General features: G+C 44.5%; 1 protein-coding gene across 3 annotated transcripts in view; it reads right to left on the reverse strand.

The window, feature by feature from the left end:
• Positions 1 to 15,756, reverse strand: part of LAMA3 (laminin subunit alpha 3) — a 261,415-nt gene that overhangs the window by 59,489 nt on the left and 186,170 nt on the right. For 2 of the 3 annotated variants that reach the window (XM_082698720.1, XM_082698721.1), the window contains exons 38-41: positions 15,174 to 15,404; positions 11,147 to 11,260; positions 6,496 to 6,605; positions 4,023 to 4,103 (exon numbers count right to left, since the gene is read on the reverse strand). In XM_082698720.1, coding sequence (XP_082554846.1) covers positions 4,023 to 4,103; positions 6,496 to 6,605; positions 11,147 to 11,260; positions 15,174 to 15,404 — 536 coding nt within the window. Of the gene's footprint in view, positions 1 to 4,022; positions 4,104 to 6,495; positions 6,606 to 11,146; positions 11,261 to 13,793; positions 14,045 to 15,173; positions 15,405 to 15,756 lie in introns of those variants that run through there. The other variant, XM_082698722.1, reaches the window with a different exon arrangement.

Consider the following 15,756-nt stretch of genomic DNA (forward strand, 5'->3'; position numbering starts at 1 on the left):
CATTACAGAAATAACCGGTTCCCTTATTCTCATTTTAAGTTAGTGTCCAAACACAATGGATTGAAGTAAAACTTCCTGATATCATAGATGGTATGGGGCAACAAATAAAGAGCAGAGAACATATTTGTCATCTGTGGCTCTGAGCGGCCGAGGGAGAAGCGTGCCTCAGAGCACAGTACAAGCTGGGAAGCCTTTCCTACCCCAGTGCTCACCTTGGCTGCCCCCAGCCCAGAGGCTCCTGCTTATATTTTCCGTTTACCCTATCTTGTCCTTGTAGCTACCACTGTGTCGCTGACAGCTAGATCCAGAATGATGCCTGGCCCAGAGGGGGTCCTCAATAAATGTTTAACAAATGAAAAAAATTGACATTAATATGGCATTTACCTGTGGAAAAGTTTTAGAAAAAAAATTTTGAGAAACCCTCGTTTGCTTTCCTGAGACAGCAAATGTTAACAAACACAATCTGTGAGAACTGTTAATTAAGAATTTCTCTTTTCAGATCTGCTGCCTGCCAAATGGATGCCTCAGACAGTCTGTTGCTGTTTTCTGCTTCATTGTTTGTGAAGAACTGTGAGGAGGATTACACTAAGATGCCTCTCCCAGGTGGGAGTCTCACAGCTTTTCAACCACAGAGTCTGAAGAAACTTCCTATTTCCCATCCCACCATCCTTCCTGCCTCAGTGGAGCAGCCACTTCTGTCCCTCACCAGGGAGGCTGAGGCTAGTTGGAGGTCCTTCCCACAGTGGCGGGACCCAACCCGGTTGTGTTCTCCGTCACTGTTCCAACAGCTGGTTTGTATATCTGCCCACCACTAGATCATAACACCCTGAGGGTACAGCCTCTTCTCCAGCTACTAACGGGTCCCTAGTGTTTAGCCCAGTGCCAGGCATATACTAGGATCTCCATACATTTTTCATTGAAAGAAAGAATGAAAAATAGATACGAGGCGATTGTGGGCAATGTTCCTCCTGTGGAAATGGAAAATAGAAGAACCTTGAAATTGCTTCTTTTTACCACAGGACAGTGTCCAGCCCCTTAGCTGATGCTCAAGGACCCCATACTAAGTCTCGTACTTTCCTCCCATTGCAAATATCCTCAAGGCCCTTGGGTTTTCTTGCATTACTTCCCTGACTTGAGCCACCTTCCAGCCCCACTGGACTCTTGTCATCCCTTAGACCTACCCAAGTCCCACCCTGTCCATCAAAGATCTCAGATAACACCAGTCTAGAGTGGCCCTGCCTTCCTCCTATGAAATCCAGCTGAATACATTTTCTGGTTATTGAAATAAGGTAAAACTCTTTCTAAAGTGTATCCAGGAAAATAAGGTGCCAGAATGGCTAAGGAAAACATTTTAAATAACAGTTATGTGGGAAGCCTTGCTCAACCAAATATCAAAAGGCATTTTATGCTTTCGGAAATGACACGGAAATGATAACAGCACAAAGACCAAATAAAATGTACAGAAACGAGTCTAAATTCATGTAGAAATTTTGTAAATGCACACTGACCTTTAGTGAATTCAACTACAAGTACTTGACAAAAGCGAGAGAGGTAGGGGAGAGGACAGGAGTGAAATAGCATGAGAGGAAGAGAAGGAAAAGCTCCCATTCCCTCCGTGAGCACATATCCCACAGTGAGTATGGCATGAGGGATGGGAATCTGCCAGGCCCCTTACTGGTCTACTCTCCTTGTGCCTCCCCTAGTGTGAACATCTCACCCTACTGAGTGTGGCTCTGGGATGCAGCTAATTACTATGTGTGTTTCCTGCAGCATGGGCCCCAGGTCACGGAGATGGGATCCTGGGCTAGTCAGAGTTACTTGGACCCTTGTAGCTGCACGTCTGACCCTAACTCTCTACCTGCCATGTGAGATGCCAGGACACCACCAAAAGTCTAGCTTCCAAATTCTCACCAACAGGAAGAAATAAAACTATAAAAGTAATCAAAGGAGGCATAAACATTTTTATAACCTCCCTAAGCATGACCCCAGTGGCTGACCACTGGAAGACTACAAGAATAGATACATATAATAAAACACAAAGCCAAAAAAACCATACAAACAAAAACAAACTGAGAAAAATATCTGCAACATGTAGTACAAAAGGTTCATTTCTTTCCAAAGAATTTGTATAAACCAATAAAAAAAAAGAACGTTCCACTAGAAAAAAAAAAAAAAGAGAGAGAGAGAGAGAGAGAATAAAAGGCTCAAAAAGCAATCCAAAAAATAAAATCTACAAATGGTCAGTAAGCACATGAAAAAAAATCCAATCTAATTATTAAACAAAGAAATACAAATTAAAATGATAAACACTTGGCCCCAACAAACTGGCAAATATTTTAAATTTGATCATTTCTGGTATCAGGGCACTTGCTCTTTTGCTCCTGATAGGAATAAAAACAAGGATGACTTTTCTGGAGGGCAATTGGGCAAAATGTGCCAAAAGCCTGAAAAACACACCTATCCTTCCATCCAAAGGACCCACTTTTATTAATTATACCTTGAGGATTCATGTGCACGAGTAATTCGAATAATTAGCTGCAAGGATTTACTTTTAGTGCCACTTTGAATGGAAAACAGTAGAACTATCTCAAGGGCCAGCAGCAGATTCCAGAACCTCTTGGTTCTGACACAATGTTATCAGTGAGTACTTATTGATATGGAAAGATAGTTCTAACCTTCCACTAGATGAGAAAGCAAGTTGAAACAGAGAGTGAAACAACAATCGACTCTTGTTTTCAAGAAAACATCTGTGCACACAAGTTTTAACTGGGGTTTTCTGTAAATAAGACGATTATAAGTAGGATTATATGAGCCTGCATGAGTATGTTGAGCTACAGAGACGTGTAGTGGGCCCCGTTGGTTCTTTGCTCACCTGTATTACATCATTTTTATAGGTATGTATTGATTTTATGATAAAGTTATTTTAAATTTAAAAATATGTTGTCCATATGATTCAAATGCTGTACTGTTACTTTTTCAAATATGTATGTGCTATCCTCCCAGGAAGACTGTGAATACCTTTTATGGCCTTTATAAGGCTTGACAGTGCCCTGTGCATGGTAGCTAATCATGAAAATTTGCTTCTGAATAACGAAAGCTTGGCTCTACAGCCCTTCATAATTAAGTTCATAGTTTCCATCTTGCAACACTTTTTCTTTTGTTTCATTCCTGAACACCTATTACAGGAACAGTCCCACCATAGGCAGTAGTGATTCAGAAATGAATGACATACACTGTCCGGCAGGTGTTCATAAAGGGTGAGGATAGAGAGGGGATAATGTGTAGGGATAGGGGTGCGAGTGTGGAGGAATATTTAGGGCTGTGGATATGCGTGTGTGCATATAGGAGTATGTTGAGTTGTATGTGTGTGTCCAGGCAAGTAGGGATGTACGTGGGGTGGGGTCCATAGGAATGGATCTGTAGGGTGAGGAGTATGTAGGGATGAGTTAATAGGGAGCTAGGGATAGGGAGGGTTATGTGTACCAGGAAGGGATATATAAGGATACGTGTATGGTGGGTGGGGTATGTAGGGATATGTATAGTGGGGTAGGAGTACGTAAGGAAGGATTTATATGGAGGTAGGAGTAAGTAAGGACAGTAGGGGGTATAAGTCTGTAGGGTTGTAGAGGGGGAGGGGCAGGTAGCAATACATAGGGGCAGGGGTACCAGTGAGTGTGCAGGGGGATAGGCGTATGTAGGAGTATGTGTTGGGGGTCCATAGGGCTGTGATATGTTGGATCTCATTCTCAAATTTCTTGAAACATGTGAAAAACAAGAAAGAGAAGGAGGTTAATGATTTATTAAGTGAGCAGTCTTGTATTTTTCCCTAGGGACCTTTTTCTAGCCTCCCTGAAGCCTCCGTGAAACCGACAGCCCCACCCAGCTCTGAGGCACAACCCAGCACAGCCCCACCCACAGCCAAGCCTGCTGCGGCCTGACTGCAGAGAGCCCACCCTCCCTGCAGGCGGGGGGAGGGCGTTGGAGGAGGGGCAGAGTGGAAGTGGGGGAGGGGTAGCACCCACCTTTCGCACTGTGTGCCTGTGTATCCGGGTTTGCAGAAGCATCTTACGTTTCCCCCATTCACAACACAGCCAGTGGCAAAGCTTAAGGGAAGATGGAAAAAAGCCTCAGTGAAAATATAAATCGATAGTCCTTGTGCTCATTATCTTTTTTTTTTTTTTTTTTTTTTTGCCACAATGCACTGACTTGCATTAAATGGAAACAGACACCAAGACTCTGGTTGCTTTTTATATGAAGAAAAATGTGTCCATTAAGACGTGTATAGGTAATGATGAACTATTTCAGCTCACACTGGGCATATCTTGGTAAATAAGGACTGAAGGCATTTATTTGGTTTTATTTTTGGCTTAGAGAAATACATTCCTTCACTCGAGACAGAGCAAAGTAACTCACTTTGAAAGAGATGATTACAACAGCATTTTTCCAGGAATAACAAAGAAGGAATAAAACAAGTCTAGGCAGAAAAAAAGAACAGAGAGTTCTGATTCTTCAAAAAATTTTCCTCCTTGTTTATTCTAATTCCTTCATATTGGGCACATTATCTCCCAAGGAGTAAAGGTGCCAGGCCAGAGGGACCAAGGTACAGAGCAAACTTGCCCATCTAGATAGTTCTGTGGGCACAATCATCGGTGATCTTTACATTTCTGAAATCAAGTTGTGGCATTCTGATTCTCCTTTTTGTCCTGAACTAGGGCATATTTGAGAAGCATTTTTTTTTTTTAAATTAAATTAAGTGAGCAGATCATGAAAAAACTCTGTTGCCTTGAGGGATGTCTCTGAACATTACACCCTAGTAAGTCTGAGGGAAAGTAACTCCATTTATCACTTGCTGATAAGAGAATTCTTATCTAGGAAGCTTCTCTTGGCCTAATAGATGGATAGAGTTATACTTCTAGAGGGACAGTTAGAAATTTGTCAACAGCATGAATATCATTGGAGGGAGAATTAGATAAAAACAGTGTTTCATTGATAAATCTGAGGAACCGTGCATTACTTCAGCTGCATGAAAGCCAGAAGCTGGCCTTCGTAATAACAATATGCTTTGCAACCAAAGATGAAAAGTTTTCCCCAAGTACCAGGTGAAAATCTACTCCCTCTGGCTTCTGTTCCAACAAGTCTAGGCAAGTATCAAGTGATAAATCCCTTTGCAAATCAAGCCACAGGACTGGACCGGTTTAGGAGTATCAAATACCCAGGGAGCAAAACAGGATGCCCATTTCCAACATATATCTTCAGGAAAGCCACAGCTGGGCAGCGACTTCTGCTAACGTGGCCAATTCCTCAGATATAGGTCTGATATTAATCAGCCTAGTGGTCTGCACTTGTTCCTGAGTGGGCGTGCTGCCTACACTCTTAGTGGCATCTTCCTGATTTTCCAATCAACTCTTGCTTTGTTGCTGTGTTCTATTTTGCTTGGACCCACCGCAAACGTGTCACAATGGGCAAGAATAGGATGAGGTACCAAGCCCAAATAGAATATGAGTTACCATGGAATACACGTGTCAGCTTGCCACCTATGCAATGGATCTGCCCTGCTGGAGTCTGAATGACAGGTCACATCCTTCCATGGGTCAGGACTGGCTTGTGGCTTCCAACACACTGAGGATAAATCCAGTGCCTTACTAGAGCCTACAAGGTCCAATGGGTCTGAACCCTGGGGGCCCAACTTGCCTCCTGGCCGTTTCTCCTGCAATGCACTCCAGCTGCCGCCTTACTCCCCCAACACACCATCACAGAGGCTGGCTAGTCTTTTCCTTGCCTTAGACCTTCATTGCTGAGACACTACCCAACTTACTCCATTTCATTGTTCCCTGCTCCTTGCCCAGAAAACCCTCCTACTCCTCTGTAAAGAGTCTGCTCACTCACTACCAATCATGTAACCCTGTTATCAACTGCATAGACCATCTCAATGTGAAATTATGCTTATTTATTTGTGCATTTATTTCCTGAGTGTGACAACTGCCCCTGCCCACATTCTCCAGGTAAAGCCTTGTGAGACAGGAGACTTTGCCAGTCTGCTTTACTGTAATCACCCCAGCACCTATAGAACACTGGCTCTTAGCCGTGTATTGGGCGCTCAGTAAATAAGGTTCGGCCATTAAATGAAGAGTAAAAGGAAAGAGGAAATGGAAAAACGCCCAAGTGTATACTTGGAAAACTGTTTTGTTTGTTTTGCTTTTGTTTTGCACTTTCGTGTGTTCTTTTTAAAACATAACTGCTCTACTGAGTTATAATTCACATACCATACCACTCGCCCATTTCGAGTATACAACTCCACGGTGTTTAGCAGATTCACAGAGTTGCACCAACTATCCAGCATGATCGATTTTAAAATATCTCCATCATCCCAAAAAGAAATCCTACCCCCTTCGCCGTCACTTCCCGTGTCCCCCCACTCCCCACCCCACCCCCATTCCCAGGCAAACAACAAACCACTTCCTGTCTCTACAGGTTATTTTCAAGCTCTCCCAGTACCTGTTTGAGTGAGGACACGGGCAGACGCTACAGGATCCCTGGATGGCGTTGCCATAGTGACCCTCCTTGCAGCGCTCACAGTGTTCTCCAGCGGTGTTGTGCTGGCAGTTCTTGGGACAGAGGAACATGCAATTAACAGCAGCCAATCACACTGATTATTATTAAAATCACTACCACCTTCATTCCTCACACAATTATAACTCAGGTCCTCTGATTGTACGATCGTATCAGTCCACAAATGGTATATTTTTCCTGTCAATCCAATTATTGTTGGTACTAAAAAAAAAAAAAAAAGTAAGTATCCTTCCATCCACTCTTTGGGGCTTGCATTTATTTGGAAGTGGAAATGGAGGAAGAACAGTTGCATCCAGACTCACTCTAATGTTTCATAGCTGTACTGTCTTGAGCAAGAAACTTCACCTCTGAGCCTCCCTGTTTTTTACAAATCAGTTTTATTGAGTGAATGATTTATACACATTCTAGTTCTCTTAAGATATATCATTGAAATAATACCCACTTTTCTAGGGTATTATTTGCTGGGAGGATTGTAAAAAGAGCCTCAGCAAAATGTCAACCCCCACCCTCTTCCCCTAAGAACAGCTTCTATGAAAATTAACTTGATATTGCTTCGTAAATCACGTAATGACCATATACTAAAAAGGAATATAGTTGTAATAAGTTTAACATATGGAATTTGTTTAAAACAAAAAAGCTGCCCCGTATCAGAAGAAAGCCCTCAGTTTAATTCCAGCGTCTCAAATAAGCAAGATAAGTTTATCTACGCTGTGTGTTTACATAAATCCAATTATTTTCATGTCAAAGTCAATGTCTATGGAAAGCTGTCCTTCAGTAAAGCATTGAGATGAGACAACTTTCCAACTAAGCAGTCCAATGAGACAAATCCTAGAGAACTGTATCAAAGTTGTTTATTTTGTGAAATTTTTAGCCCCCTGTGACATTTCTTGGTTTTACTCTAGTAACAAATATCTGAATGAACAAAACTATCCAGGAAAACTCCCCTTATTGTGGGCAATTGATAATTCAGAGATACACAGAGATACTCTTGTGTTAATTATATGACCTGGAGTAAGGATAATATTTTAAAAATTGCTCACAAATCTTACCTCTGTATGCAGAGATGGGGCTTGGTAGGAAACTTTAATGGATATGAGTTTTTAAGAATATCTGAAGCCGGGTTATGAGAAACAACCCACATGTATATCCTAAGTGGGCGTGGTCCTGCTCAGAACATGAGCTATAATGTCCCTTCCTCATCACGTCATCTGTTTCTTCAGCTTAAACAGATCCATCCTTCACGAACCTTTGAATAACGGCCAATTACACAAGCCACTAAGATGTTAAGACATCTTCGGCTATTTTTTCCAGATATGAAATCGCACTAGACACACAAAGAAGGCTGCTCACATGTTAACGTGGGATCATCTCTAGAAAACTCATCCTGGCCCTGAATCCTTCCCTCTTCTCCCACATGTGCCCACCGTGGAGGCTTCTCCCACAGGCCTGGAGGCTGGGAACAAATCCACGCTGAGGGTTATCGGACCCACAGACCGGTCTCTCCTTCACCTTTCCCTTGTCCACCATTCTGCCTCCCTCACAAAAGTCTTTCTATTGAACTAATTATTTACCTCTCCCCTTTAGTTTCCTTCCTTTTTAAACTCGAAATGGCGATCTTAAAGAAGAATAGAGCTGCTGAATCGATACATGTTAATCCTGTATCCTGATCGGATCTGAAAACATTGGGAAGCGAGGAAGTAGAGAAACAAGAATTGCAACTGGGCCATCTGTGTCCTACTGAAAACGCCCCAGACTCTGGTCCTCCTAGGGAGTGGGGAGAGGATTGTAGAAAGGGATGAGAACCTGTGTTGCTTGATAAGGTCCGGTAAGAATGTCTGAGATAACCCCACCCTCCGCCGAGAGCATCTACCCTGGAAGGTGTCCTTCTCAGTACTGCAAACTGCAGACATCTGCCTGTCAAGGTTCCTTGCTGTTCACTGCAAATAAATGAATGAGTGAATGGATGAATGAATGAGTGAGTCTATATCTACTCCCACAGTACGTGCTCTCCTAGCTCCATCTAACACCAAACATCCATTGGGCGAAACACCACCAAACACCACACATTTACTCTGTGTCCCCCCATGCTAAGTACTAGGATTGCAAAGACAGATCGGCACCCTGACCAGGGAGCAGACAGAACCCTGTGAGTGGACCTGTTCAATATAATGTGGAAAATACGATGATCACCATGTGCCAGCATCTCACAAGAGCAAGAGGGACCTCCAGGAAGAGCTTCTGGAGGTGATGATGCCTCCTGCGTGGAGGAGAAAGGGAGAGGAGTTGGCTGGGTAGAGAAATGAAGGGAGGGCCCACTGGGCACGGGGAACTGTGGACACAGCAGCGTAGTGTTGCAGGAGTCTGGCAGGGTATACAGGCAACATGAAGCCACTGGTATTCTGGAGGGTGAAGGGCAAAGTGGGGCAAATATAGCTGGACACAGCACACACCCAGGATGTGGGAGTCTGGCCGGGATCCTCGGGAGCAGCCCGCGTTGGCTGTGAGCTTCAGATAAGTCATGCTGGGGGCTCAAGCAGCAGAGAGTAAAAAATGAAAGAAAACCAAAGGCAGAGGAAGGAAAGAACATGGGAACAGTGAAGTAGATGAGGTGTGATGGAGACGGTGAAAGGTGAGGGGAGTTGGGGAGAGCTGGAGACACGGGGAGAAAGCTGGCAAGGAGAAGAGGGAGAGGCAGGGCCTCGTCAAAGAGAAGGGGCCTGTCCCTGCAGGTCCTTTGGGCTGACGGTGCCCACGCAACCATGGCCTGCTGCTCCTGGACACACGAGGCTTTATCGGCAAGGACCCCGGCAACTTTCTCTCCGGACTTCCAAGTTTATTCTTGAAATGACATGGATATTTGTGTGTGTGTGTGTGTGAAGGTCCCAGATTTTAGAAACTGACTTTGGATGCTGAATGGTGAAGGCCAGTCTGCAGAGGAACCAGTCTATTTGACGGTGACAAGCACTTGATCTCGCCATTACTGCTCTTTGAGAAGGAGGGCTGCATCCTTGGCTCCCACGCAATGCGCATCCCCCCCCCCCCCCCAGAGCAGTGGCAGCACTCAGTGCTTGCCACTGAGCAGTAGCCTGTGTGTGTGTGTGTGTGTGTGTGTGTGGGCGGGCACATTCCCCACCGGACAGCAGGCCTCGGGAGAGTGGGGATTATGTTGTATGGTTTTAACCACAGCATTTAGCTCAGTACCTCCCACAATAGCAAATGCTCAGTAAAGGTTTCCTGAATGAATTCTTTCTAGAGACCATATGGCCATTAGGGACAAGTGAAGACAGAGCTACAAAGAAAGGAAATGGGAAAGAAAATCTTCCTGTTTGATTAAAACAGAGGAATTATGACTCACCAGTGATCCTTTCACTGGGTGAATGGGCTACACAGAATGCCCGCTTTGTTCTTTGGCAGCTTTTATCAAGTGGACTCGACATCTAGCGACGGTTTGGTAACAAGATAAATATTTATCTTAAATTAAAGCATCTACCTGTGTTACACACAGCATACAGTACGAAGCATAAACTATCATAAAAGAATACTTAGGAGCTGAAAAATCGTCTTTCCCAGTGTCTTTTATTCCTTCTGAATTTACAAAGTTAAAGTCCTCTGGAATATTCTATCAGGCTCTTTGCAACAATGTCCTGTCCTGACCTGTCCCATCTTGCAAAGGAAACAGTTCCCTGGGACATGCTGAACTTGGCTTAATACAGTCTAGGAACTCAAAGAGTTGAAACACACTCTCGATGCATTACACAATGCAAAGGAAATCTGTGCCAGAAGAATGTATTTCCAAAGAGCACCCCATAAGTAGGGGCTTGTGTGTCTGGGGGTACTGATTCTCTCTCCTTTCTCTGTCACTGTCCATTCTCCTTCAAGGTAGGGAGGCCCTGACTCCCAGGGATGAAAGAGAGGAAGGCAGAATAAACAATGTCCAAAAAGGATACAAAAGAAAAATTTCCTGAGAATCTAATTTTGAATAGGAAATATTTTTTTCAAAAAATATTCTCAAAGAAGATCGTTCTCCAGGCAATAAGCCATAGACAGCAAGGACTCCCTTCACCTGTCTTCCTATAGAAGCCCGCTTTGTCTTGGCACCCGTAGAAGATCGGTGTTTGAGTGACTCTGAATGCTCCTTAAGCCTTTTCATCTCAGCATCTTCTCCCCCATTATATACTTGGGTCTACGGCTCTTTTGAAGGCTCCTGCTACTTCCTGCCATTCCCACCGAATGGGGGTCCAAAGTGGTGGCTCTGCTTTGCTATCTTCCAGCAAGAATGAAGTCTCAGGATGCACCCACTACAACACTCAATGAAGCAGAGACTGATAGGCTAACGCGTAATTTCCCTGTTCACAGAAGGACTTCTCTGATGGCACGTGTGAAAATGGAGGAAACAGTAGAGTATGAACTATTTCAGCCTGATCACACGGGAGCCTCCTATGTTTACAGAACAACCTCTGTTTAGTGGCAAATGGGACATCTGATGTCTCAGGGCCAAGGGGAGTGGCGGTGGGAGGAGAGCTGATAGAGAGACACAGACTGCCTGTGAGTACCTCTAGACTATCAGTTTACTCACGATACATGTTCCCGAGCCATCCTGACATCGACTGGAATGTCCGTTGCAATTGCAGGGAGCACATCGTCTGGTATACGGCCCTTCGTTAACCCGATAGTATCCAGGGCTACAACCCTATTTTTCAAACAAAGCATTTAGTCAATATAAAGAAAGAATTATTATCCAAAGCAGGTGACAATTCTGTCAAGCGTTCCCTAATTCAGTCTTTTGTTCCTTAGATGGTGTGTAGATTTCTACTTTCAAACACTGGCTGGTCCACTGGCTCGCTATGTCAGGTGTTACCTTGTTTCCACACCACGGCAGGAGTGTGTGCTTGTGCCAGAGCGGGAGACCTGTAGGGGGATGTCAGAGAAAGGGGAGGAGTGTGCAAAATGGTTTTCTCTCCTTACTGATTGAGGGTGAATGGAGGGGAGGAGGGATGAGGGTAAATAGGATCAGGATCTCGGTCTTTAGCAGGAGGGTCTCTAAGAAAATCCCTTCAAGTGCAAGTTCTCTTTTGGTAGGCATTCGCCCTCCAAGGGTGGGTTTGGACTGGAGGGGGAGGCAGTGTGGGAAGGAAGGATTAATGAGTCTTCATTTGGATTGACGTGGTAATGACAGAACAGGACTCACGTCACTGCCATGCACTGGTCTAGGGACAACAGGGAACCCTGGGGAGAGGAACACGCGTTCTCTACAGAACCCTGCAGAGGTATTCAGTTCTGATAGGACACATGAAGACCCAGCTGGAGGGAATTCCGTGGGCTGGTCTTCTTCTCTAGTTCAATACTCCTTTGAATATTTCTATCTCTACACATTGTCTCTTTCCAGGATGAGTTAATATTTTTCACATGGATGAAAGGAATTACTGTTTACTTTTGAGGAACTGATATTAAAAAAAAAAAAATTCTAGTTAAGAATGCCCCCAATAGAAAAAGAAACAACTCTTCCAACACCAGCCACGAAAAATTATTTAGATTTCTGTCTTTTTTAAAGAGAGTCATAGACTCTTATTTTGGCAGATTGAATCAGTACACTGATTAAAACCAAATGCTACCCCCAGTTTCTTTAATGACCTCCTCATATGCCCTATCTAAAATATCCAGAAAAATAATATTTCAAGATAAAACATCTTTTATCTAATCCTCTTTAAACAGCACTAAGTCTGTAAGACTCTGAAGCTACACTCAAGGGAAATTTTTGAATGAACTGTCCATTCTCATTTATTCCAAGTTTCTACCTGGTCAGGTGGGAAAGAGGAAGCAGCTAACCTGATAGGGCTGGAGGAAAAAAGCCTCATGTACTCCCCAGAGTGGAATATCTCAGTTTCTGATTGGAGCCTCTCCCCAAATTACCAATTACTACACGTCGTACACAGTAAGACTATAATTCCCAATATATTTTTCCCTTCAGCTATTAGAAACCATGTTTAGGCAAAAGAGGCTATTGCAAAAAATGAGATTGCTTTATGTGTTATATGAATAGGCTTGTCTACAGGAGAATCAAAGTATGAAAGGAATGTTCTTTAATTGAAAACACGACTGAGAGATACGTTCGAACAAAAGTCAGCCACTGGTGGTGTGATCATATCTACAAGCAAATATTCTTTGCTACTAAGTACCTCTTAATTACCACCATATATCATATTACATGCTTATGAAACAATAATATTTGGTAAGGAACAAATTATCCAAATAAATAAATAAATATATGAGGTTCATTTATGACAGCATGCCTGAGTAAAAAGCCTTAATTAAACATGCTTTGGAGAAAAGATAGTCCAACCTGATTAAAACTAAACCACCCACCCTAATTTGCTTTGGATTTAGAAACAGAAAAAGTCCCCTGCGAGAGTTCTGTAACTATCACATGACTCTTTGGGGGAACATTTGTCAGTTACTGAAATATAATCATTTTCTCACCTCTGTAAAGCTCACAGATTGTACTGAAGACTTACCCTACATGAAAATGAATGTATCCTAATATACTATTCCAGTCAAATGGTTTAGCAACTATTTTTTTAAGGACAACTTTTCAGGATAACTTTTCCAATCAACTTTTCCAGTACAAATGAGAAAATTATGTCCCTACCAGGTTTTCAGGGTTATTTGAGTAGACATAGGATCTATGTCTCTGAGTAAACATGTAAATATCCAGAAAGTTGAGAGAGAGAGAGAGAGAGAGTGCACAGACAGAATTTATGAGTGTATAATGCCTGGCAAATTGAAGCATGTCTTGTTAGGTATTATACAAACTTGATCTCATCACTTTTCGTAAACACGATTTCACTGATTCTTGTGGTTTGCTTTTTAGGTAAATTTTCTTCCAAGAAGAATCTGGAGGTCTACAGGCTTTGGACTTTTTTGTCTTAGGGGTTGGGTTACTCTCAAAAGGCAAAGTTTCATAGGGTACTAACGTCCCACAAATGTTCAGACTCTGAGCTGCCTGGGCATTCCCAGGCGGGCTGATGTTTACAGGGTTTGCGGTTAACAGCTCTGGAGAGCAATCTGTCAGGCACCCTAATAAACACTGTCAGTCAATGGGACAGGGAGGCTCTGGGCCCCTCCCCCAGCCCACCCAGAATTTATTCATCCCCTTCACTTCAAATGTCACAAAGCTAAGAACCCTTCCCCATCCCAAACCAGAACGTAAAAGGGAATGATGTTACCTGGCTGGGTTTAAAGTCCGTATGACTTGCTTGCAGATGGCTTTGACCTGGAGGCTGAAGAAAGGCCAGCCTCTGCTGCTGCGAATTATATCCCAGACACTGCCCCAGGGCTGCCCCCAAGATCCACAGCCACCCGGCGCTCCTGGCTGACCACCTCACTGCTGGGGGCATTCTGGTCCTCGGGCGTCCTGCTGCCTACACACAAGCCTGCCTCTTCCTCTTATACCTGCGCTTCCTGCTCAGCGCCCAGGCCCGCCTGACTCAGGTGAAGCAGGCTGTCTGCGGCAGGAGGCCCCACCTGTAAACTTCACCCATGAGTCAGCCTGTGAGAGAGCACACATAACAGTCCCACAGGGAAGCACGCCGCTCTATAATTCCTGCGAGGTGGGGCACGCACCACCTTCTACCCACCTCACCCCGCAGACGGCACTGGCCCATCAGAGCAGCTGCAAATCATAGGCTGAGTCATGCGCAGAGAATACGCCCTGGGCAGGAGGCTAGTAATGGAGAGGTTCCACTCCTTCCCTGGGGCTATGATTTTATTTAGGTGGGCCAGAAATGAGATAGGAGGAAGGGGGGTGGGGGGGGGAGAAGAAGGTAGCAGCCACCTGTGGACTACATGTAACAAGACAGAAGTCTCCAGAAAACCAGCACAGGTGATGTTTGCAGGTTAAAAAAGGAACTGGAGTTCAGATCCCCTGGGGGCTTTCTGCTTCTGAGGGGTGAGGACAGAAAGGGAAGGATGTTGCGGAATGTACACACGCGGGGTGCAGGGAATACACCAAGTGACAATGTTTGCTATTTCCTATTAACTGCACCCAACATTGTGCTTTCTCTCCCTCCCATACTTACAGCTTGAGATATGAAACGGTTTCATTTTACGGCACCTTTTAATCATCTGAGGACAAGTCAGACTGGCTGGGCCTCACATGAAGGAAGCTCTGCTGGGAGCCAAGAAATTGGACCACAACTTCTCCTGGAAGAATCAGGACATTCTCTGGGCTCTAAGTCTATCGGCAGCGGGTGTTGCAGGGACTCTTTTTTCAAGAACAGCCTGAGAACCCCAGGTCACCCAATGGGAAGGCAGTGTCTCAAATCCTGGGACGCTCCTTTCGAGTTCCCAGAAAGTCCTGATTTCAACAACTCTCAGGATCGCTCGAGTGCCTGTGGCTTTCCTGTGGAATTCGAGATGTTTGTGATTTCTTTTTCCTATGTAATACCTGGAGGTGGTCCTGGGAAGACAGAAGCTTGAGCCCAGTGGACACCTGTCTGCTGGGCAGAGTGCTGCGGACCATCTGGGCAGCAGTGCCGGGCGGCAGACAGGAGGGCCAGCCACGGTAGTCCCGTGGGGGAGTCTGATGGGGGAGGAGAGCTTCCTACCTGGCATGAGTCACCAGTGTAGTGAGGGGGGCAGGAACACATCTCGACGTTGTGTGCTCTGCGCCCACTTCCTGTGTCCGAGGCCTCTTCCAGCCCCACCCCGCTCAGAGAGAGCCGCTGCGTCTCCGTGAAGTAGAGGCCTCGGAGGCGCAAGTCTTCCAGGCTGGACAGAACCATCATCAGCTCTTCCCGGGTCACCGGGCCGCCGCTACTGGCGTGTCTGAAGTTTCCCTACAAGTGAAAACAGAGAGACAAGGTTTCCCCTTGGCAGGCTCACTTCTGCGGGGTTTCAGAGAGACAGACACCCAGCACAAGTCAAAGGGAAGACATTTATAGGGCATATGGGAGAAGAGACTAGAATAGACAAAAATAAAATAAAATAAATTTAAAAAAATAAATAAATAAGTGAAAGATAGTGGATTTGTAATTCTGAAGTCAGGTGCTCTGGGTTATTCCCAAGAAGAGAGTACCACATGAAAGGGGAAAATTGAAAGCAGGAAATAATGAATAAAATGAAATGAGACTTCCCAGTTATCCTTATTTTAAAATGTACTTCTGTGTGTGCAAACACTGAGCGAGAATG

Source organism: Mustela nivalis (assembly GCF_964662115.1).
Source record: "Mustela nivalis genome assembly, chromosome: 14".
In the NCBI taxonomy this organism is placed as follows: Eukaryota; Metazoa; Chordata; class Mammalia; order Carnivora; family Mustelidae; genus Mustela; species Mustela nivalis.